Below are 25,682 nucleotides of genomic sequence, written 5' to 3' on the forward strand. Positions count from 1 at the left end.
TCGGTAGTTAACATGGGTCCTGTCCCTCCCCCTCAACGTAAGGGTCGCCTACCTTTATATTCTCACAGCAACCTTGCAGAACTACATCGCAAGTTTGATGAACGAGAAGATATGGGTGTCTTTGTCAAACCAGATGATGCAGGAGTCAATGTTGAGTACTTAAACCCGTCTTTCTTGGTGAAAAAGTCCAGTGGCGGGTTCCGACTGGTCATGACATTTGCCGATGTTGGCTGATATAGCAAACCCCAGCCTTCCTTGATGCCCAACATCGATTCCACTCTCCGACAAATCGGGAGATGGAAGCACATTATCACAACTGACTTGACTAATGCCTTTTATCAAATTCCACTATCTAAAGAGTCAATGAAGTACTGCGGTGTTGCGACTCCATTTCGTGGTGTTAGAGTCTACGCCCGATCGGTCATGGGTATGCCTGGCTCTGAAACGGCACTAGAAGAACCAACTTGTCACGTCCTTGGAGACCTAGTGGAGGAGGGTGTTGTGGCCAAACTCACCGATGATCTCTATTGCGTTGGAGCAAGCATAGACGAACTGTTCGTCAACTGGAAACGACTGCTTGACGCACTTTAAGCCAACCGCTTAAATCTGTCAGCATCCAAGACTGTCATTGGATGCGTGCCCATTTTCCATCACTATCCTAGGGTAGATGTGACATCAATACACTATAACAGCCAGCCCCCATCGCATCTCCACATTATCCATGTGTGCCCCCCCCCCCCCCCCCCACTCCCTTTCCCCCCAAAAAGGTCTCTGGCCTTCGATCCTTTATTGGCGCTTGCAAAGTTCTAGCTCGCGTTATCTCTGGCTGTTCGAGCTTACTCTCGCCATTAGACGATGCTGTGGCTGGCCGCCTATCCCAAGGGAAAATCACTTGGACCTCCGACCTCATTGAAGCATTCCACTCTGCCCAAAAAGCCCTTTCTTCAAACAGAACCATTATCCTTCCATGCCCTGAAGACCAATTGTGGATTATCACTGATGGATCAGTGAAGAAAAATGGCATCGGAGCTACGATGTATGTCACTTGCAATGGGACCCAACGACTTGCGGGTTTTTTTAGCGCCAAGTTGCGAGAACACCAGGTCACCTGGCTTCCCTGCGAAATTGAAGCACTCTCAATCGCTATGGCTACTAAACACTTTGGACAATTCATCATTCAATCCAATCATAAAGCTTGCATACTGACCGATAGTAAGCCATGTGTACAAGCCTTTGAAAAGCTTTGCCGAGGAGAGTTTTTGACTAGTCCCCGCGTTTCAACCTTTCTGTCGACGGTCAGCCGGTTCCAGGCCTCAATCCGCCATCTCGCGGGCTCCGCTAATGTACCCTCAGATTTCGCAAGCTGGAATGCCCTCGATTGTGGCATACCCCATTGCCAAATTTGCTCATTTGTAGAGCGGACCAAAAACTGTCGTACGTCATTCCTCCATCCAAGACATCATCACCGGTTACTCCAAATTACCATTTACAAACCATTCCACCTGGCTAGCCCGACAGTCTGAGTGTGCAGATTTACGCAGAACACATGCCCATCTCAAACAAGGTACCCGACCATCGAAAAAGCTGACCAATATTAAAGACGTGAAAAGGTACTTGAATTCAGTCACGATTTCAAAAGACGGGTTATTGGTTGTCCAATATCATGACCCCTTCCAACCTTCCCGTGAACGCATCGTTATTCCTCGCCTGGTCCTGGACAGCCTCGTCACGGCTCTCCACATCAAGCTTGATCACCCATCTTGCCACCAACTTAAGCAAGTGATCCATCGCCACTTCTTTGCCCTGGACATGGATAGGTCCATCAACCATGTAACTCCCAGTTGCCACCACTGTGCTTCCCTGCGAAAAATCACTCCGCGTGCCATTCCTCAATCATCCGATGATCCTCCCGATACAGTTGGTGTGACTTTTGCAGCAGATGTTCTAAAGCGTGGGCGTCAACTGGTCTTGGTCTTGCTTGAGTGCATCACTTCCTACACCCGTTCCTCTCTCATTTATGACGAACGCCATGACACCCGACATGACGGCCTGCTCAAACTCATCAGTGAACTTCATCCGATGGAGGATTCACCTGCTGTCATCCAGACTGATCAAGCATCTGCATTCAAGTCTCTCACTAATGACAAGCTCTTACAAGATCACCGCGTCTCCCTCGAGCTTGGTCGCGTCAAAAACCCCAACAAAAACCCTGTCGCCGAGAAAGCCATTCAGGAATTAGAAGCTGAATTATTACACCAACACCCGTTCAGAGGTCCAGTGTCGCCTCGTCAGCTTTCCACGGCTACTGCCCGATTTCCACGGCTACTGCCTGATTAAATTCATATATCAGATCTCACGGTATGTCTGCATGGGAAATGTGGACACAACGTGACCAGTTCACTAACCACCAGATTCCAATCTTGGATCAGAACCTTATCCGAGAGCAGCATGCCCAACGCTCCAGGAACCATACTTATAGCGAGAAATCCAAGTCCCCATCAACAAAACGCTCTGCTACTCTGACAGTTCATGTTGGAGACCTGGTGTACTTACACTCAGATGGATCCAAGTCTCGAGCATGGGATCATTACCTGGTTGTGACTGCGGACGGGAACTGGTGCGACATCCACAAGTTTGCTGGCTCTCAACTCCGACGCTCGTCGTATCGTGTACTACAATCGGAATGTTACATGGTACCCACGTGGACCATCCTGCATCCGCACAGAGGTTCCTGTGATGATTCTCTCGGTGATGAAGACGACTCAGATGGGCCACCTATTGCTCCCCCCGATCCACCTCACATACCTCCCATTCTCTCGACTCCAGCTGAACGTGTTCTGCCCCCAAATCCTCCTCCTGCGGTTCTACACTCTATGCTTGACCATCACTGTGATTCCCAGGTCCAACGACATGGTGTTCACAGCACGGCAACCATGTCACCTCCTGCCGGGAGGTCAGGACGTCTACGTTCACGCCCCATACACTTGGATGACTACGTTCTTGATGGATGAGTGGTTGCATATGTGTCAATTGGGCAGTATAATCCCTAGGCACCTGAGGACAGCCAATCCAGTGATGGCACATTTCCTCTTAACCTGGCATCATCGGTCTACTGTCTTCAGGCACATGTGCAAATACTGTTGTGGTTTTCAGTTTTGTGACGTCCCGGCAATGCAGTATTTAATGGTTTGACTGAATTTTTGCTGGTGTGTATTCCTATTATTGTACATTTCAACTACATCTTGATATATCACATGTGCATGCTGACTTGTACGAGGAAACGAGAAATATTAGTTGGCAAAGTAACGTTTTTTTCAAGGAAAGATAGTGGCCACGAAAGTATTGGTTGTTGTTGGTTTAGTACATAGGACCTGACGTCGTCTGGCGCCGTCCCGCGCATGCTCAGTTGTGCATTTTTGTCGCATTGATGATCTTCTTCCCCTTCGCTCTCTGATTTCCTTGAGCTTGATGTGTTTTGCGTGAGCTCCCAATAAAGCTCGATCTATTCACAGAAACGGCTTGCTGTGTGTGATCCGATGGAGTGAGAACACGATAAGGTCTATCTCAGCTAAATGGCGCACATCGTTTTATTTCTCTGTTTCGATCTCAGCAACGGGGTTGATCATTGATCATGCACGCACACACCAATCAGTCGTTAAGTAGCTGATATAGCCTTTACCCAAAAAGTAATGTGAGCATTCAAAGCTTTCAATTGACATGATTTCCAAAATAATCTCCTTCAAAATAATTACAATTTCACTTGGCAATTACAACTTGAGTGAAGTCGTTGGCACGCCATCGCAAATACCGAAGCTTTGAAATTGTGACCTGTAGGCGATTGACATAAAGACAAACAGACGGACAGACAGAATGATGCACAAGAACTAACAATATAGTTAATAGTTCAAAAATGTGTGCCTTGTGCATTTCAGGTTGCAGGAGTGATTTGTACCTTTGAGACATGCAAAGCAAGGCCAGGTTCTGCCAGCTCCGTTTCGAATGATGTTATGTTACTGCTTTCTCCTGAAAAAAAACAAAAAACAGGGCACCGGTTCGGAAATCAGCAAGTTTTCTAATACTGAGAAGCACTTGCTTGTGCAACATTTTGAATTCATTTCATCATGAAAATACCATTATTTTAATTCAGGTGCATTTATAAAGCAGCATGTGATTATATAATATCTAGCTGGAAGCCTTTCGTAAAATACCACGATAGAAAAAAAGGACACTTTATAATTTTAAACTGATTGAAATTTATTCTTCTTTCCCTCAACCCCTCTCCCCAGACCTTCCAACCCCTCTCCGACCATTCATCCCCTTCCCTTCCCCTCCCCCCCCCCCCCCCTCGACCCTCACTCGGCAACGCCGGGTACTTCTGCTAGTATATACAAACATACATATCTCACGAACTCAATTTCTCAAAACTTGCTTTTTTTTTTTGTTCACAGATACAATTATTTCATTCGCTTTATAATTCATATCTCGATGCCTTTAAACGAACTAACCATAACCCATTTAAAATACAGACTTGGCATTTAATATGGAATTTTTTTTTTTTCTTGACGTGGGTTTACTTTCTTAACTCGGTATATCAATCTGGTGAGTTTCTTTTACACTTTGGTGATTTATTTGTTAAAAGAACCATGTCACTGATTGTCTGTCGCAGCAAGAAGTCAACAACAGGATTATATCACAGGTGGCGTGGCAAAATGTACGGACAGGTGCATTTGATGATTGGCTTCACAGTCGGGTATACAAGGGTTGTTGCATTCTGTATTAGTGGAAAACAACTGCTGCACGTCTCCAAAAGTTATTGCCGCTTCCTCTGGAGATGGTCTGTCAACTCGACAATGCTGTTTGTCATGGAGTGGTGGCTTTCCGAAATTACGGCATGAAACAGCATGCTATTGCTCGGCAGTATGGCATTACTCAAGGTCAGGTGTCAAAGATCCTGAAACGAAATGCTCAGAGGGATGTCCCTACTCCAATACCGAGGCCAGGACGTCCCCGCAGAACCACAAGGAGGGATGATCGCCAGCTGCACCGGTTAGTCCGCAATGGCCGTACCAAGTCAGCTAATCGGCTTAGGGCTGAGTGGCAGCAACTGACAAATGTGCCTGTATCCAGAAGGCTAGTCAACCAACGACTGGTTCAAGCAGGCTATCGTGCCAGGCGTCCCCTGAGAAAGCCACACCTGACCAGACAACACCGCCAGCGCTGATTGCAGTGGGCCAGAGAGCACCGTCAATGGCAGCCAGGACACTGGAATCACGTGATCTTCAGTGACGAGTCTAGATTTCTGGTCTATCGTCAAGATGGCCGCGTCCGAGTGCGCAGACAAGTGCATGAAGCCTACAACAAAGATTGTATAGTGCCAAGAGTCCAAGCTGGAGGTGGTGGGGTGACCGTTTGGGCTGCTTTTCATGCAGGGGGAAAAACTGACCTGGTTGTTCTGAATGGAAACCTGAACCAGTTCAAGTACAGGGCCATTCTGGAAGAAACATTGCTTCCATTTGCTCGTGCAGCCTTTCGAGGAAACTTTGTCTTCCAAGATGACAGTGCACGGCCTCATCGTGCTCGCATGATCCAACACTTTCTTGCTGACCGTGGTGTAGAGCATATGGAGTGGCCTGCCATGTCCCCGGATATGAATCCGATAGAGAACTTGTGGGCATAATTAACGCGTCAAATCGACCACTTGGACCAGCAGCCGACCTCTGTGCGTGAATTGCAGCAGGCTATTGTCACTGCATGGCAAGCGATTCCTGTCCAAACCTTGGCAAATCTCGTGAACAGCATGCCTCAACGTGTACGTGCTCTCCTGAATGCTCGTGGGGGTTACACGAAGTACTGAACTGTAATTTTACTGTCCGTAATCCCAGTCGTAATTTAGCTTTTGTTTTCGTTGAAAAATTTTTTGGCTAATGTGCAAAATAAAGAGATACTTCTGGAAAACGTACAGAAGTTTAACACAGTACTGTCCATGAATTGAGTTCGATATCAGTTTACATCACTTTCAAGGATCAATTTATTTGTTTCGAAATGTCAAATGTGGTTTTTGTTTCTTTTAAAGGTCACATTAACAAAATCTAGAATAATTTCAACATAATTCCAATGAACTTTTGGTTCTAAGACATCTTGAAAAGTAAGTTCACCCCCACAAAAAAATATTCCATATTAAATGCCAAGTCTGTACTTACAAAGGTCTGCGTTGTGGTGACGACCCAAAACGTAATTCTTCTTAAAGTTACGATGTGATCTTTTATACATGTATACGATTGCAGATGGAACAGCCCATTTATTTCCCCCAAAAAGGATGGTGCGTTGATGCTGTAGCATGGTGCCGCACCTTCAATGATGAATATGTTCTTTTGTAACTTGTGAAGAATCTTTGCAAGGGCTCTATAGTTTGATATAAGGAACAAGTGGTTCTCAATTGGCTTGCTTGCAATGGTCTCCAACTGCCTTTTGGCTTCTCCTTCACTTGCCTTTCCAACCTAGAGAGAAATGATGCTTTCATAAGTGTTTGGTGAACAGCAGTTTTAATCCTATTGTTATTACTTATTAATTTACTTATTTGTGAAGAGGAGGTGAGTTACCACTGGCACCCTGGCCAAATTCCAGCCAAACAATGCAAGTAACAAATGGTCTGGTTTTCTTAGATATTCCTCGACACCAGGTTACACTTCTTGCTATTTTTGAGTGTGGTTGTTGTTGTCTCAGCAGCAGCTCCAATACTATAAACAAATTCTACTAATTCTAATACTATAAATATAAAATAAAAACTTATACTATAAATATAAATTATACTATAAATAAATAAATAAATATATAAAATAAATACTATAAATAAATAAAAATATAAAATATAAAATTATACTAATTATATAAAAACGTTCCGAGGTTTTTCGCATTTCACATGTGAACGGTCACTTTTTTTTGGAAATACCGACTTCTTTCTTTCCTGGAAGTTCTAGCAGTGTCCATGTGTTTTATACTTTCCCACCCCCCCCCCCCCCCCCCCCGCCTTCCCATGCCTCTTCCCCCCCAAGCCCTCTCCCTCCCATGCCTTCTCCCCCCCAAGCCCTCTCCCTCCCATGCCTCCTCCCCCCAAGCCCTCTCCTTCCCATGCCTCCTCCCCCCCAAGCCCTCTCCTTCCCGTGCCTCCTCCCCCCCAAGCCCTCTCCCTCCCATCCCTCCTCCCCCCAAGCCCTCTCCTTCCCATGCCTTCTCCCCCCCCCAAGCCCTCTCCTTCCCGTGCCTCCTCCCCCCAAGATATCTCCCTCCCATGGATCTTCCGTTGTCCCTGTTCTCTGCTGTTGTACTTGTGTGCTTCCCTCTCTCTCTCCATCTTGTCTCCCGCTCTCTTTATTGTATGTTTTGTGTGTCCGTTTATTTTTTAGCTGTGACGAGTAGCTCTATGAGAGGACCGTGTTGTTGTTCTTGTTGTTGGGGTACCTTTTTGAATAGCGCATGCGCATACACTCGGACGTGCGTTGGTATGAGGTAAGAACATCGCGGACTAAAATCGCGATTTGTTTGAAGAAACCAGAATAAATTTAGCTGAAAGACAAAAAGACGCCAGTGCATGTGTATAATGTAATGACTGGTCGAATTTGGCAGCGCATATTGCAACGGTTATCCTCATGATTCAACACGCTGCAGCTGGTGACCACACTGTGGTCATTTTTACCTTCGCAAAAGCGGAAGGTTATGTTTTGATCGCTGTGTATTTATTTGTATGTCTGTGTGTGTGTGTGTATGTTATTCGCATAACTCAAAAAGTATTCAACCGAATTGCATGAAATTTGGTGGGATGATTGGTTATTATACGGGACACATTTGATTAGATTTTGGGAGCAATCGGGTCAAAGGTCAAGGTCACGAAAAGGTCAAAATCGTATTTTTGTTGTTCTGTTCCCTACACTCCCATGCCAAGTACAGAACAGTAGCTGCGGCGAAGGTATGCGCTCTACCGAGTGCCCGTTCTAGTTCTCTTGTTTTTTTGTGATTGATGTTAGGTCCTACACGAGCCACGATCTTGTATACAAAAAAAAAACAAAAAAAAAAAACGGCCGTCTTCGGCTACAAATGGCGACCATAAATGACTGACTTGTTCATGATAACAAACAGGGGCATAGTCCTGCAGGAGTGCACCGCAGCGCCGCTCCAGCACCTCCATCTGAGGTGGTGCTTAGTTATGCAACAGTTTAGAAAAAAACAACAAAAAAACACCGACGTTCACGATTGGTTGAGTTATTGTGTTTCTTTGTGCTTTCATGGCCAAATAATCGGAGGTTAAATCTATTCCAAACCGTGGGTATGTCAATACGTTGGACACTTTGCCTAGGGAGGGATATCTATCTATAATTCCAGTAATCTCTGTTTGTACGTTTGTACGTTTGTCTGTGACCGCTGTTTCTCGACAACCACGGGTCCGATATACTTTTAACTTGCCAGGTATATTGCTGGGGACCCGAGGATGTGCCTTTTCAAGGTTTCATATTAATCGGACAATTACTTACCGAGCTATGTCCAAAAAACGATTCAACCAATCAGAGAGCAGCGAACTATCGCGTGTGCCGAACGTGGCGGACACACTCTGCCTCGGATGGCACATTTGACAGCGTATTCATTTATTTCACGTTTGCAAACTATGTTGGCGTTAAACTATGTTTTAAAACTAATAAAAACGAATTTGCGATTCATTCGCTTTCCTGCGCGTTTGTGCACGCGATGGCGATTTCTTTACCAAACTCCGGAAGCCGTTCGCTTTGGACCAAACCATTTCATGTAAATAGAGGGGGGGGGGGATATAATTTTAGATATAGATATAGTACGGGCAATGCCCTAGTTATAACAATGCAGGTTATCGGCAGCACAGACCCGTATGAATTGCTGAATACAGCCTGGTCCAGAAACGAGACAAACTTTACAACCATTTTATATCCAAATTTAGTGAATTATCTTATGTTTACAAAACGTATTTACATCCTGGAAGACGTGAATTAATTGGAAACTTTGGATGCGTACAAGTAGTGGAAGTCTGGGTGGATGAGTGATCTGGCTGTTCTTGTGAAGAATGACTATCATGTGGCACGAGGGAAGGAAGGCCGATAATAAATACCTCAATGACATGGACTCATGTTGGCAGAGAAGACAAGCATGACGTTATATATGTTAACATCATGTTTATCTGTCTCTGGCATCTAGTTCAATACTTTAGGATGTTTATCTGACCCAAAATCTATCTTTTTTTCCTCAATTCCAAGAAAAGAGCGCAGTTTAAAAGGTTCAGTTTAACGTCCATCCGAGCGACAGCTTCAAAATATAATGTTAAATCACGATTGTATTGAGATATTATCAAACCAGTGAATCATTATCATCTGTTCACTTCTTAGATTCGGGAGCAAGGTCCGTGTCAATCAAATATCAAAATCATAATTGTATTGAGTATTTTTTGAAACCTCCTACAAACCTTACAACACCTGCTGGGACCCCAAAACGTTCCACAGAAGGTTATTATATTTCCTTTTAGTAAAATATGCAACTGTAATGGCTACTAAATGATGTCCTTCTGTCATTTGACCAGATCCTCAGCTCTGATTGGCGTATGTTTGTGGGGGCATACGGACAAACAAATACTGTTCTACACAGCATTGCTCAACGGACTGCGCCGTAAAACTCATTAAAACAGATAAATTCAACATTAAGATATTTTTATTGTAAAACAAAGTCCAATTTATGTTTTACTAGTGGGGTCACCCATGGGAATCCCATGGGCATGAAGGTGTATCGTTGCGATCGGTGCAGCCGTTTTTGCGGTACCCAGGACAATAACGTTAGGCGGGAGTCCAAACCTGAAAATGCTGGAGGCCAAAGCTGAAATTGGAAAAACAATATAGCCTATTTTACTCCAGGGGTTCCCAGGATTACCCACCCAAAATATCGTTGCGATCGGTTCAGCCGTTTTTGCGGTACCTGGGAACGGACGGACGGACAGACAGACGGACAGACATTTGGGCAATTATAGTAAGATGATGTAAGCACAATGCAACTGGTAATGGAAGAGCACAAGTGGTGCTGTGAGCCTCACTCCAACAGCAAATCGTATGACGTCCTTTTTCTCAGCCTCTTTAGTGACGTCTTTAAAAAGTACTCCATCGTAGGTCTGTCCATCTGTAATAACGAGTAAAACTTTCTTGGCTCGTGGACGAGCACCAACTTCTGGTAGAAACATCTTCTTCCTATAGCAAACGCATAGGGTGGGTTTCCGGTTCCGGTTGAGGACTTCCGGTTCCTCGGGCGAGTGAGGCGTGCTTCGAGCTCTCCACGGCATCGAAGTTTGAGTGTTTTCCCATTCTTGTCTTTGTCAAATTTCCACTGGTTATTTTGCTGTGTACGTGTTATTGTGTGTTTCTAGTTGGTGTTGGTTTGTGGTTCGTGCAAACTTGTGTGTAGTTAATCGTTTTCTGAGTCGTACCTCGTGCGCGGCCTGGTGACTTGGGGCTTCCCTCCCCCCGTCGGTGTTTTGTCGGTTTGGGTTATTTCCTTCGCTGTATTGCTTGTTTCTTTTATTTTGTTTTCTCCCCCTCACCTCACCTCCCTAGACAAATAATTATATATTGATTCTTTCTCTCCTCCCGGACACGTGCTTGTTCGCTCTTCTCCTCGTCTCGGCTTGTGCCCCGGCCCCTGTATCTCGTTTTCTTCCGCCTCTGCTCCTTCTTTCTCAAATCGACGTTCTCGCTTGGAGACTTTTCCCGGATTGTTTTTTCATCGTTCTGTTTGGATATTGTTGGAATATGTTTAAACCGCAGCCGTGATGCTGACCCCCCCCCCCCCCCGAATTTACATGTTTTAAACGTTTCCCAGTGTGTACCCTGGTCAGAATAGGTACACCGTATCCCTGCGTGTCGTAAGAGACGACTAAGAGGGTTGGCGTCAGGAAGGGCATCCGGCCATAAAAAACATTGCCTCAAAAAGAGAACCATGACAATCACAAGTACATATGGGCAGGGTGCAGCCCGAAGTGGAGATCGGTTTCTGAGGTTTGGGACATGGAATGTGGGGACAATGACAGGGAGATCAGGAGAAGTGGTGGAAGTATTGGTCAGAAGAAGAGTGGACATATGTTGTGTGCAAGAGACGAGATGGAAGGGAAGTGGTGTGAGAATGGTGAAGGGTAGGCAGGGACAGAAATACAAGTTTGTGTGGCAAGGGTGCCCGGAGGGCGTGAATGGTGTTGGTGTCCTGTTTTCTGAGGAGTTTGTAGACAGTGTGGTGGGTGTGACTAGAGTGAGTGATAGGTTGATGATGGTGAAAATGATGATTGGAAAGCTCTTGGTGAACGTCATCTCGGGATATGCTCCGCAGGTTGGTCGAAGCGATGAAGAGAAGGACAAGTTCTGGTGTGCGATAGAGAAGCTGATGGAAAACGTGAAAGATGGGGAAGTTGTTGTGGTGGGAGGAGACCTGAATGGACATGTGGGAAGGAGTATGGATGGTTTTGAGGGAGTTCATGGGGGTTACGGATATGGTGTGAGAAATGGAGAAGGTGAAAGGATTTTGGAGTTTGCTGATGGAGCTGATTTGTTGATTTGTAATACTCAGTTCCAGAAAGAGGACAATAAGCTTGTTACATACACGTCAGGTGGGTCGACGACAACCGTTGACTACCTGATGGTGCGTCGGCGAGATAGGGGGCACCTCCAGGACACAAAGGTGATCCCGGGGGAGGAGGCTCTTTCACAGCACCACTTGGTTGTCTGCGACATAAGGGTGAAAGGTGCGAGGAGAGCTCGGCGGGTGAAGTACCAACCGAGAATGAAGGTGTGGAGGTTGAAAGAGGTGACAGTAAGGGAGGCATTAAAAGAGAGGCTGAGTAGGGTAGAGGATGATGTGGTTGAGCTTGAAAGTGGTTGGATGTCAATGAAAGCTAGTCTGTTGGGAACCGTTGGTGAGGTATGTGGATGGACAAAAGGACCACCGAGGCACTCGGAAACATGGTGGTGGGATGTTGAGGTTGGAAAGAGGATTGACGGGAAGAGGAAGAAGTTCAAAGAGTGGCAGAAGGCGAAGGGTACGGGAGCAGAAACAGCAGAGCATGAAAGTTATAAGGCAGCCAGGAAGGCTGCAAAGAAAGAGGTAGCAAAGGCGCAGGAGGCATGTAGGAAAATGTTCGGAGAACGCTTGGATTCGGAAGAGGGTCAGAAAGCAGTATTCAGGATTGCAAAGCAGATAGCGAAAGAGAGGTGTGATGTGATGGGGGTGAGTTGCTTGAAGGATGAAGTGGGACAAATCGTTGTCGACCCAGATGGAATTAAAGGAAGATGGAAAAGATATATGGAAATGCTGTTGAATACAGAGAATGAATGGGATGGCAACATAGAGAGTAACCCAGTTTTAGGACCGGCAGAGAAGATAACTGAGAAGGAAGTTGAGGAAGCGATAAAAGCAATGAAGAGTGGAAAAGCGGGAGGGCCGACGGGAGTTGTGGGAGATATGTTGAAGGCAGCAGGAAGTTGGGGTGTGAAGAGAATGACAGAGATCTGTAATCTGGTGGTGAAAGAAGGCCGCATTCCAGTGAATTGGGAACTGAGTACCCTCGTCCCTCTATACAAGGGGAAAGGTGACCCTCTGGAGTGTGGCTCGTACCGAGCGATAAAGTTATTGGAGCATGGAATGAAGGTATTGGAAAGGGTGTTGGAGAGGAGGATAAGGAAGAAAGTGAAGATCGACGAAATGCAGTTTGGATTTATGCCAGGAAGAGGAACGACAGATGCGCTTTTCATTGTGAGGCAGTTGCAGGAGAAGTACATGGATAAGAGGAAGAAGTTGTTTTTTGGGTTTGTTGATCTGGAGAAAGCATTCGATAGGGTTCCACGCAAAGTATTGACATGGGCATTGAGGAAGTTAGGAGTGGAGGAATGGTTGATCAGAGTAGTGATGGCAATGTACAAAAGAGCACGCACAGCTGTAAGGACGAAGGACGGGAACAGTGGTGAGTTTGAGGTGAAGGTGGGAGTGCATCAGGGGTCGGTACTAAGTCCACTACTATTTGTAGCTGTGATGGAGGTGCTGGCTCAGACCGTAAAGGAGGGTTTACCGTGGGAGTTGTTGTATGCAGATGATCTGGTGTTGATTGCGGAAAGTATGGATGGACTGAAGGAAAAGATGAACAAGTGGAAGGAATGTATGGAGACAAAAGGTCTGAAGGTGAATATCGGAAAGACAAAGGTGATGGCAAGTGGTAAAGCATGTGGTGAGGTGGAAAGAACTGGGAAGTGGCCGTGTGCTGTGTGCAGGAAGGGTGTCGGAGTGAACTCCATTCAATGTACAATGTGTGCTGAGTGGGTTCATCAAAAATGTAGTGGTCTGAGAGGGTCATTAACCAGTGTGGCAGCTACATTCAAATGTAAGGTGTGCACAGAGGGAGCTGCAGATGGAGGAAATGTTGAGTTGGATCTTGGAGACGGCGTGAAGCTGGAAGGTGTGAAAACATTTTGCTACCTCGGAGACATGCTGAATGGAGAAGGTGGATCAGACTCGGCAACGGTTGCTCGAGTGAGATGTGCATGGAAGAAGTTTCGGGAACTGAGTGGCGTGCTGATGAGGAGGAGAGTGTCGCTGAAGCTGAAGGGAAAGGTGTATGCTGCATGTGTGAGAAGTGTTATGATTTATGGGAGCGAGACATGGGTAATGAACGTAGAGCAGCAACGAAGGCTGGAAAGGGTGGAAATGCGAATGGTTCGATGGATGTGCGGAGTATCGTTGAGAGAGAGGAAGACAAATGATGAATTGCGAAAGATGATGGGAATATTGCCTGTGATTGATGCTGTGAAGAGGAACAGGTTGAGATGGTTTGGTCATGTATTGAGGAAGGATGAAAGTGACTGGTTGAGAAGAGTGATGGAAGTTAATGTAGAAGGAAGTAGAGGACGGGGAAGACCGAGAAAGACTTGGCTAAAGATGGTGGAAGAAGAAATGCGGGCAAGGGGGTTAACAAGGAGAGATGCAGAAAATAGAGCAAAATGGAGAAGATTGTCATGGGGACCGCAAGGCTAACCCCCGCTCTAGCAGGGAACATGGCCTTAAAATGCATGTTGTTGTTGTTGTTGTTGATGTAAGCACAATGCAACTGGTAATGCAAGAGCACAAGTGGTGCTGTGAGCCTCACTCCAACAGCAAATCGTATGACGTCCTTTTTCTCAGCCTCTTTAGTGACGTCTTTAAAAAGTACTCCATCGTAGGTCTGTCCATCTGTAATAACGAGTAAAACTTTCTTGGCTCGTGGACGAGCACCAACTTCTGGTAGAAACATCTTCTTCCTATAGCAAACGCATAGGGTGGGTGAGGGGTGAGGAGTGGGTGGCTTCATGCAACACAGCAATTTATCAACACATTTTTAGGATTTTCTCACAGCAGCAGAAGGCCTGACAATTACGTCATAGTTTCAGGCCCTGTGCAATCACTTCCAGCATGGATAACGACTGCATAATGACAGGATTGTCTACATCGATACTCAAAGACGAAACCATCATTGACCCGATAACACGTAAATCATTTATCCATGCAATCAGTTTATAAGGTTTAAAAGGCACAGCTTGCTTTTACGGCATTATTTCACGAGGCTCTATATAGGCCACTCAGCCAGACATACAGTGGGGAATGAAGGAGTCTTTATCTTATGTAATCTGCAATACGATATACATTTCCCGCTCTCTTAAAATTATCAGAACTTTGATGATATACTTTCATTCGTCCGTGAGAAGGCATTGTGGAGAATTACATTATGTAATGCATAAAATCGCTCAAAGCTCCTAATTCGAAAACTATAAAGCACCACAATAGCGATCTGTGCAGCGATTCATACAGTCGTGGCCAAAAATATTGGCACCCTTGCACTTTTTTCAAATAATGCACCATTTCCTCCACAAAGTTATTGAAATAAAAAACATATTTTGGTATCCACATCTGCATTTCTTTGGTTTGCAGTGGAACAAAACAAAAAAAGCTGAACTAATTACTAAATCTTAGCTTATTCCACACAGAAATCCTAAAATGGCCTGGACAATATTATTGGCACCTTTTAAAAGTTGTAAGAAATAATTAGATTTCAAGCACGTGATTCTCCTTTTCTTTGGAATTGAATTCATCTGTGGCGAGTTGTAGGTGCCTGCAATATCAAAATCACCTATTCAACCAATTTGAATGGATAAAAGGAGTCATTCTATTATTTTGTGTCACTGTGTGTGCATGGAGAAATGAGTATGAATGAGCAATGAGCATGGAGAAGAGAAAGAAAACCAGAGAATTGTCTGAGGAGGTCAGACACAAGATTGTAGCCAAGCATGGACAATCTCAAGGCTACACGTCCATCTCCAGAGACCTTGATGTTCCTGTGTCCACCGTACGCAATGTTAGCAGGAAGTTTAAGGCACAGGGCACTGCAGCCAACCTCCTTGGACGTGGCCGCAAGAGAAAACTTGATCAAAGATTGCAGTGAAGAATTGTTCGAATGGTGGAGAAAGCATCTCGGTCAACTGCCAAACAGATTCAAGCTGACCTTCAGACACAAGGTACGACAGTTTCAACTCGCACCATCCGTCGCCAACTCAATGAAAGGGGGTTCTATGGTAGACCCTGGAGAACCCCACCACTGAGAGAGAGACATAAGAACGCCTGGCTGGAGTTTGCCAAAACACATCTGCACAAGCTAAAATCCTTCTGTGAGAATGTTCTGTGGACAGATGAGGCCAAATTAGAGCTTTTTTGTAAAGCACATCATCTCTATGTTTACAGAAAATAAAATGAAGCCTTCAAATAAAAGAACACCTTCCCTACATTCAAATATAGAGGAGGTTCAATGATGCTTTGGGGTTGCTGTGCTGCTTCTGGCACTGGGTGCTTGAATGTGTGCATGGCATCATGAAATCAGGAGATTTCCAAGGCATTTTGGAGCGCAATGTTCAACCCAGTGTCAGAAAGCTGGGTTCTTCCATCAAAGGTCATGGGTTGTGCAACAGGACAATGACCCCAAACACACTTTTAAAGGCACCCAGGAATTGTTCAAGACAAAATGCTGGAATGTTCTGAAGTGGCCAGCAATGAATCTTGATCTAAATCCCATTGAATACCCATGGGGAGATCTGAAAACAGCAGTTGGGAGAAGGCACCCTTGAAATATATATATATATATATATATATATATATATATATATATATATTTTTTGTGTGTACAGAATTGAGGCTCATGTAAGACCTAACACATTGCACATGAAAACATGCACAGATACATAAAACATACAATTAAGGGAGCAGGAGACAAGACAGTGAGACAGAGGGAAACACACAAGCACAACAACAGTAGAGAACAGGGATGTCGGTAGATCTGTGGAAGGAGGAGGGCTGAGGGAGGAGGGAAGGGTACACGGTATAAAGCAATTGAACACCACTAGGAATTTCAGGAAAGAAGTTGGGGATTGAAAGACGCGGATTTGGGGTGTTTTAACGAGGGCAGAAAAGATCAAGGTTTTGGATGGGGGAAGATAAGAGATGGTGGTGAACAGCTGTTTTAAAGACCTGGAGGGAGGAGAGCGATTGAAGAGAGTGTCGGTGTTTGATCCAGAGGTGGGAGAAAAGAGGAATGAAAGAGTGAAGGTGAGCAGAGAGTCTTGATTTTGGCAGTTTAACCATAAGAGGGTTGCAGGCAGATCTTGTGCGACCTGCAGGAATATTTGGGGGACAGAGCCCAGAGAGAGCTGGGGGGCAAGGCCGGAGAAGAGTCGGTAGAAGACAGAAAGATCACCAACCTGCCTGCGGTGAGAAAGGCCCTCAGAATCAACTTCATCGCTGGACATACCAATGATTCGGAATGCTTTGGTTTCAACCGCGTGAAGCCGATCTCAGTGTGAGGCAGGAGCACCAGCCCAGAAGGGAGAGCTGTATTCCATTGAGCTGTGGATGAAAGCCTTGTATGTGGTGAGGAGCTCAGAAGTGCCCAGAAAGGACTTTGCACGACGGAGACAGTCCAGTCGGCGATTGGCTTTGGAGGCCAGCTTGAAAATGTGTTTTTTCCCAGGAAAGATCATGGCAGATAGTGAGACCCAAAACCTTGAGAGACAGAACTTCTTTGAGAGGATTGTTGAGAAAGTAGATGGGAGGGTTGTCCAGATGGTCTTTTCGGAGACACAAAGTGAGAATGTGAGATTTGTCAGGATTGAAAGACATGTTCCACTTGTTTGAACAGTTGGTGATATTGTCCAGGTCTGCGGAGAGTGAAGAGGCTGCTGCCTGATGAACGGAGGGTTGAGATATGGAGCGGCAGAGAGTGGAGTCATCAGCAAAGAGATAGAGAGGATTTTCCAGAGAGTCGGAGAGATCATTAATGAAGATCAGAAAAAGCACAGGGCCCAGAACACTGCCTTGAGGAACTCCAGCCTAAACAGGAAGGGGAGAAGCGAGAAACCCATTCAGGGCCACACGTTGACTACGACCAGGGCCGGAAGTCTGCAAGCGATGCGTGGAGGTTTCCATGGATACCATAGGAGGAGAGTTTGGTGAGCAGGGTGGCATTCCAGACCATATTGAAGGCACGAGATATGTTAAGGGAGACAGCTCTGATTTCCTGTTTGGCATTGAGTACCTCGATCCATTGGTGAGACGGCAGAAGCAGCATGTCCAGAGTAGAATGACCTGGTAAGAATCCAAATTGATGATCTGAGATCAAGCCATTGGAGAAGAGAAAGGATTTGATATCAGAGCATTGATGGATTCCATGAATTTGCTGATTATTGGGAGCAGGCTGATTGGTCTGTAGTTGCAAGGATCTGTTTTTGCACCTTTTTTGTGTAAAGCGGTAATGTTGCCTGATTTCCAAGCAGATGGCAGATGACCTTGAGCAAAAGAAAGGGTGAAGAGAACAGAGAGATTGTGAGATAGAGCAACAGAGCAGGATTTTAGGACCCGTGGGCTGATGCCGTCTGGTCCAATTGCAGAATCAGGGTGGAGGTTTGACAGAAACTTCTCCACCTTGTCAGGAGAGGACACAGAGTCCAAGAGCAGTTGGGTTCGACTGGGTAAGGTGGGTACAGAGAGAGATGGGGTTGGGACACAAGATTTTGAGGCAAACACAGAGTTGAGGCATTCGGCTTTGTCATGTGCGTTGTCAACTGTGTAGCCGTTTGAGGTAAGGGAGGGGATGGAGGGGGAACAAACACCAGAAACAGATTTGACCAGAGTCCACCGGGATTTGGAGGAGGGAGACAGGTTTGGAGTTCAGTCTTGAGAGTAGAGAGATCGTGCTTCCTGGCTCGCCTGAGGCGTAGACACACACTTGTTCCAAGCTTTGTGAAAGGAATGTAGATTGCCTTCATTTGGATTTGCCTTCCAAGAGGCGAAGGCAAGTTGTTTCAGGGCAACTGCCTCACCACAACATTCCGTGTACCATGGACGGGAGGAAGGGTAAGACAACTGAAGACGAGATGGGATAAATTTGTGCATGAGAGAGGGCAGTTTACTTTGGAAGAATTCCCAGGATAAGTTGATGTCAAAGGCAGTGGAGATGAGAGACCAGACCAGATGATTGATGGCTGCTTGAAGACCATGCCAGTCGGCCTGAGTGAAATGCCAGACTCGTCGGCGCTGAGGAGGCTCTCCGAGAATGGCCAGAGAGATGTCCACTTTAACAAGCACATGATCAGAAGAACCGATTGGAGCAGAAGAAGAGCAGCAGACATTTGCAGGGAAGTTAGTCATAACCAAGTCTAGAAGAGAATATGCTCCATTGACTAGATTCGGTTCGGGAAATTGACAGATTGTGTCAGTCCCAGTTGGTCGAAGATTCAGTCCCAGTTCAACAACTGGAGCAGTTTGCATAAGAAGAGTGGGCCAAACTGCCAATCGAGAGGTGTAGGAAGCTCATTCATGGCTATAGGAAGCGCTTGAGTGTAGTTATTTTGTCCAAAGGCTGTGCTACCAAATATTAAGTCTATGGTGTCAATAATTTTGTCAATGCCATTTCTTTTTATTTTCTGATTTAAAAGGATATGTTAAGTTCTGAATAAAAAAACAAAGGTTCTGTGATATTAACAGTGAAATAAAGAATCGTGGAAACCAAATACTTTTGTAAATTTCAATTTATCTTTTGAGAAAATTGTGAGTGACTTGAAAAAAGTGCAAGGGTGCCAATATTTTTGGCCACGACTGTAGGTATGAAAATCAGACATTTTTCGCAGGAAAGCCTGTTTTATTATTATTAAATAAGGCTGTTAATTATCTTCAAAAATGGTGTTTTAACACGCTCAAATACCCAGTTTTCATTCATGCACTCCCTTGGAGTTCGATAAGCATGCAAGCAAAGTTTGGGGTCGCTAGTTTTCATGGTTTTGAAGTTATGGAGGAGACTGACTGATGGACTGAGTGATGGACAAACACCCTCTTTTATTATTATCACATTAAACATGCCCAATCCGTTTTTAAGTGTATCATAATCCATGTCTTGTGAAGAGCCATTATGGGCTTTGTAAAACATGAGATTGCATTACTCACAGAACGCTCAACATGGCAGTGGCTGTCATTGTCCCTCCTCGCATGTGTTGTATCTGCTCAACCAAACGAGTAGGATCAGCGCTCTGGCTGAAGTTACGGAAATCAAATTCTTTCTTGAATCTTGATGAATATTGTGCCACGGCAACCTGTGCACCACAATGCAAGATTTATCTTGTATTCACTACTTGCTCAAACGTGTCTTTCATTCTTCTGTATTATTATTCTGCATATAATTTAGGATGAAGATAATGGAAAGGGATCAATTGTTTGACTTCAATAGACTGCTTATCAAGTCAAAATACTGAATAAAACATATCATTGTTAAAAATATTGACGATGCAGAAAATATTTAAAACAAAACGAAACAGAAGAACCACCTTTAGAGGCCATTTTTCTCCGCAGAGCAGGGGTTGGCCTTTTCGGGGCATCGTGGTCCCCTTTTTGAAGCAATGTTTTATGGCCGGATGCCCTTCCTGCCGCCAACCCTGTTAGTCGCCTCTTGCGACACACACGGAATTACCAGTGAAACTGGTACTCAATTTGCCGACCTCGGAAGGATGATAGGCTGAGTCAACCCCCCCGGCGTTAATTCAGCGATCGACCGGGATACGAACCCAGGATCCGAGGATCCCAAGCCAGCACCCTAACCGCTAAGCCAACACCAGGCTAAAACGAAACAGAAGACTATACTTGAATGTAATATAATTTGATTGTAATACACCAAATTTAACAGAATGAACAGCAGCACTAAGTGGTCGTCATGATGTAATGACCAAAAATTAGCCTTGAGATATCAAACAACTTTAAAAGAATGTGATCCGTCAAGCTAGAACAGGTGATAGAGTCCTTCCGTCATCAGGCCAGCACATCATTTTATGTTCAATTAAAATTTAACCCCATGAAGCGGGCACAAAAACTAAATAATTCCTTGCTGTCAGTGTAGCACAAAAAAATGAAATAATTTGCATGTATTCAAGCCAACACAAATATAGCATGGAAGCCATGCTACATACAGATTATGTTTTGCTTCATTTCATACAGTCAGATAAATAATGGGATGTCGCACTCTGAGAAGCAAGAATTATTATTACGCAGCAAATTTAATAGCCAGAAGTCTCTCATGCCAGCAAGAGGCAATAATGCTGCATCTTTCGTTTGATGTCAGCGTAGGTAGGAACAAAAAATGTCAGTGTAGGTAGGAAAAAAATTTGACTATAGGCTGATTGTTTCACCTTTGTTCTGACATAATGGTGCACCACGTAGAATACACTGCCAAAAAAATTTTTATCGTAAGAAAATATTTTCTTACTATAAAAGTTTTCTTGAAACCCAAAAATCCAAGAGAAAAAAAACTTTTGTGGCTAGAAATTTTTTTCTCATGGGTTCAACAAAACGTTTATTACTTCCCATAAGAAAATAATTTTTGGCAGTGAATTAACTGCACAAATAAAAGGATACACGACTGGCTCGAGATGAGATGAAGGAAATTATTTGAGGTGTATTGAAAATGAAATTGAAAGATGACCGTAAGGCTACGTTTCTGCACAACTGCCAGTTATTGATAACGATGGCCCCTCATTGATAACGATGCATTGGCATAATGCCATGTTAGTTGAGCGGATAGGGGGAAGAATCGTGCACTTTTTGATAAAAGCATCAAACTTGGTACATATCATCAGTAGGCCATAACAAGATAAAATAGATATAGTGCCATCCCAGTTTTGGCCTATGACGGCTGTGGTGGCCATTTTTCAAAATGAATGTTGATGCTTTTATCAAAAAGTGCACGATTCTTCCCCCTATCCGCTCAACTAACATGGCACTATGCCAATGCATCGTTATCAATGAGGAGCCATCGTTATCAATAACTGGCATTTTTCAAAATGGCCACCGTCTAATACTAAAATACCATATAACTCAACAACCAAGAGGCCTAGAATCTTAATTCTGGTGCCTATATATAGGTTTTTGGGGTCATAGAATTCAAAGAAGGCAATAATGAGTATGTGTGATCACGTCTTGTACCACTTTTGGAACATAAGTGCCTTTTTCCAGTTTACAGAGACACAACATTTGGCGGTCCTTGTATTGCTTTATTTTGTATTGATGAAATATAAGATACCTGTACCGTAAATTAAACTTATAGTGCTATAAAAAAATAACAGTGAAAACGAATACGAAGCCGAGTTACTTATTGTTGTAGATACCAATGTGCCACGAGTCAGTTAGGCTTACCATCAAATGTGAAATGCCAGATATCACATGAACTAATCATGGCAAGAACCCCCACATTCGCACAAAGCTGTACACGGCAGAGCTGCTTTTGTGCATTTGCAGTTTGTTCAACAGCCTTTGGTACAACCGCATCGAATAAGTTCTCTGCAAACTCTGCTGGCTTCAGGAAGACTGCTCCAAAGAACATCCCAGTTTCCATCACTACTATGAGTCCATCCCCATCCATCCGGTTGTGGAGGTGTAGCCTTTGCTTCAAGCACCTGACTCCAGATGTGACTGGCCTGGTATACTGCCTGGTCTAGTGTGCTGAAGTAGAGCACCCTTGGTCGGTGGAATGTTGCTCACGTCTCTGCCTTTCCGTGTGAATCGGTCGATCCTGAGCTCATCAACATGGTGTTTAGAACTTGTTCGGTCATAAAGAAGTACAACGAATCTCTCCAGAACATCCATAGCAGCATCAACATCTGACATTTGTGGTTGTTCCATCAGCTTCATTAACTCCATTGTAACCTCAGGGCACATGCTCCATGTATCCCAAGCAGTCTTCTTTCCTCTGCCAGCAAAGCAAGGGGTCGTATCGAACCCAGTAATGGCATGAAACATTGGAAGTGCAATGGACTTCTCAGGACCTATTGCAGCTGAGATATCATGAACTGGTACCATGCGGATATGCTTGCCTGTGCCGAACGCCACCCACAGAGCATCCAGTGTCACTTGTAGCTTTTGAAATACATACACTGCCAGAACAACTACATCACTGTCCACAGTAAGGATGAGAACAGTGTTGCATTGTTTAGCTGCATCAGCAGCATAAAGCATCATACGGCTGTCTGCTTCCTCATGTGTACAAGGGGATAAACCTCCCGTGTTTCTTGGCTCGCGACAAACAACATCCTCATTCAGCGTACTGATTACTTGCTTCTCTGTTTGAATGTTGACAACTTCTCTGCTGAGGAATGAGAACAGTTCCTTCTCATTGTCAGAGAGCCGCAAGAACTCTTGCCAATTTTTCGGTACTGCAGTCTTTGGCTCAACCCTTCGACGGATTACTTTCCCTCTCTTCTCTCTGGTCTGTGCCTTTAATGAATCTGGCCTGTAATCATCCCAGACAACATCAACCCTCTGAGCTCTTTGTAGCTTAGAATTTACATATGGCAGAAAGACATCGTGTGCATATTCCTGAAATGTTTTTGCACCTCCAGGCTTCAACATATTTACAATGGCAGGTCCATCGAGCACAACAACTTCGGCATCGAGAGTTGCAATTCATCAATTCATCGGCATCAATAGCACAACAAATCGAGAGTTGCAATCAGCAATTTGTGTATTATGATTCCATATATTTCTTGGTAATTAATCAATACATTCGTGCTAAAAGACCATGAATGTGTCTTCATAAACTTTAAAATGGTACTTACATTTAAAAGGTGGTACCGTAAGTGCCTGAGTGGATGAAAATTGAGGATTTTAGAAATTCGAAAAATGTTGTTGATATTTTGGCCTATGTTGATCTTGTGGCCTATGTTGACCTCAAAAATAGTTTGTGGTTGGTTTCAGTAAACTGATATGCAAATCATATTCAGATTTCAAGTCAATCAGATGAAAATTTAAGATTTTATAAACTTGAAAAAGTGGTTGACCTTTGGCCTATGTTGACCTTGTGATATATGTTGACCTCAAAAATCGGTGTTGGCTGAATTCAGTTAACTGAAATGAAAATCCTATTCAAATTTCAAGTCAATCTGATTAAAATCGATTTTAGAAATTTGAAAAAAAGGGGTTGACCTTTGGCCTATGTTGACCTTTTCGCCTAAGCTAATCTCAAAAAATTTTGGTGGTTGGATTCAGTTAGCCGATATGAAAATCACATTCAAATTCCAAGTCAATCGGATGAAAATTGAGGATTTTAGAAATTCAAAAAAAAGTGGTTGACCTTTGGCCTATGTTGACCTTTTGGACTATGCTGATATCAAAAATAGTGGGTGGTTGAATTCAGTAAGCTATGTAAATCCTATTCAAATTTCAAGTCAATCGGATGAAAATTGAGGATTTTAGAAATTTGGAAAAAAGTGGTTGACATTTGGCCTTTTGACCTCAAAAATATATAAGATTTTGTCGGACCACGAACTCTACCATTTGGTGAAGTTTCGTGAAGATCGGTTTAAAATTGTGACCTGTAGGCAAGTATAAGTGAGCGGAACAGACAAACAAACACAAACAAACACACACACAAACCGGAGTGATCAACATACTTGCAAAAAATTATTATTATTTTTTTGCCAAGTAACAAACAAACAGACAGATAGACAGTGGTGAAAACATAACCTTTGTCCACCTTCGGTGGTGGAGGTAATAAAAAAAAATGGAAGTTTGACAAAATATCGCTTTACCTGTATTTTCTGAACTTGTACTTTGAAAGTACTTGTTTTTCTTTTTTGCTCATTATTTCTGAAATTTGCTTCAAAAATGTCAGGGGCAATGTCATTTCTGAGATATTGTTACATTTGTGGGGGGTAGGCATGGAATACCTTCGGAAAGTTAGAATTGTGTAGGTTTAGAATGCTCCATATGCGGCGAAGAAGCCATCTCGATGTAGGTAAGTAGACTGTCTGTTCGGGTAAGAGCGTTTGCATGTCACCATAAGGGGCGTGGCTTTGTGCTAATTAATTATAGGGCTTAAAGATTAATTCCCCAGTGTGTAATTTTCCTCCTGTGGTCTTCCCTTCGGTTTTATTACATTCGGCCAGCCAGGAAATTGAGGGCTCAGTAAAACAACGATAGCGCTGTAATGGGACTCATGCACTCACAATGCTGCCAGGTCCGACAGAAACAGCATTTGCCAATCGGCAAGAAAACGACGTCATCCAAACTTTCCCGAACAGAGATTAGACTCCGCCTCACGACGACGAGGAGGCCACGCCCCGGCCTTTGTGATTGGTGGAGGCGCGATGAGATGATTGAGTAGAGCTTGGTGATTGGATAAAGTGTGACATCAGCGTTGAACATTCGAAAGCTGAGAGGAAAAAGACGCCGTCTTGCCATCTTGGTCACTTTTGTGCTGGCTTTCAACGAGGACAGCTGCGTTGCCTTTTGCTCTCTTCTTCTGGTCCTGGCATTCGCTGGAGGCAGTCACATTTTCTCTTTGTTCTGGCTTGGTCGTGGGCATTGGTGCATCTTTGGCTTGTGTGCGCTTGTTGAAAGAGACTGAACAAGAGAGGTCCGGGGCAGTCGGCATCGTGAGAAGTACCTCAAGCTGGGACGTCGAGGAGTGCGACTCCACGCTATTTTGTGTGTTCCTGCATGGTTACTCTGGTTCGACTACCAGCAAGCCCTACCAGCCATTTGGGGATGCAAAGCTGAGTGCCGGCTGATTCCAAAATCATTTTATTTTCATTTATTTCTCCCTGTGTCTGTAATTGAGTCTGCTGGAGGGTCCCTCAACTTAGCCTATTACTATTAGTTTTTACCTCAACATTTTTATTGTGCTTTCATTATTTTCATGAAATCATTAGTTGTTGACTTTCAATTTCCTGCCTTGTTTCGTTTCGTTGTTTGTGGGTTCGGATTAACCCAGCGTCAGCCATCCGATCAGGTAAGACTTCAAACCTTCCCGCGCGTGCGAAAAGATAATCTCGCCAAGTTCGAAATACGCCTCAGAGTTAAAGCTCGTTTCGGTCATTCGTCCTCTTGGGGTGGTAACCCCGGGGACGCGACAATATAAACAGTTTATTACAGCATTTGACAAAAAATGATTCTGAAATCAGTTCTATGTTGAATTTGCTTGATACGTGCAAGGGATATTAACATTACAGTTGCTGTTACTTCCTATGCAGCCTGTGGCTGCTGGATGCATCATTTCTGGAAGCCTTCAATGCCCCTCCCTTCCCCCCTACCCC

The 25,682-nt window shown here is 44.3% G+C and overlaps 1 protein-coding gene across 2 annotated transcripts in view; it reads right to left on the reverse strand.

The window, feature by feature from the left end:
• The window catches only part of LOC137429790 (integrin alpha-M), a 240,431-nt gene that overhangs the window by 189,093 nt on the left and 25,656 nt on the right, over positions 1-25,682 (reverse strand). Inside the window, exons 7-10 of one of the 2 annotated variants that reach the window (XM_078778582.1) lie at positions 19,552-19,697; positions 14,180-14,330; positions 6,350-6,497; positions 3,953-4,023 (exon numbers count right to left, since the gene is read on the reverse strand). In XM_078778582.1, coding sequence (XP_078634708.1) covers positions 3,953-4,023; positions 6,350-6,497; positions 14,180-14,330; positions 19,552-19,697 — 516 coding nt within the window. Of the gene's footprint in view, positions 1-3,952; positions 4,024-6,349; positions 6,498-10,096; positions 10,424-14,179; positions 14,331-19,551; positions 19,698-25,682 lie in introns of those variants that run through there. The other variant, XM_068120046.2, reaches the window with a different exon arrangement.

The sequence above is a fragment of the Myxine glutinosa genome, chromosome 1 (genome assembly GCF_964187855.1).
Source record: "Myxine glutinosa chromosome 1, kmMyxGlut1.1, whole genome shotgun sequence".
NCBI lineage: Eukaryota > Metazoa > Chordata > Myxini > Myxiniformes > Myxinidae > Myxine > Myxine glutinosa.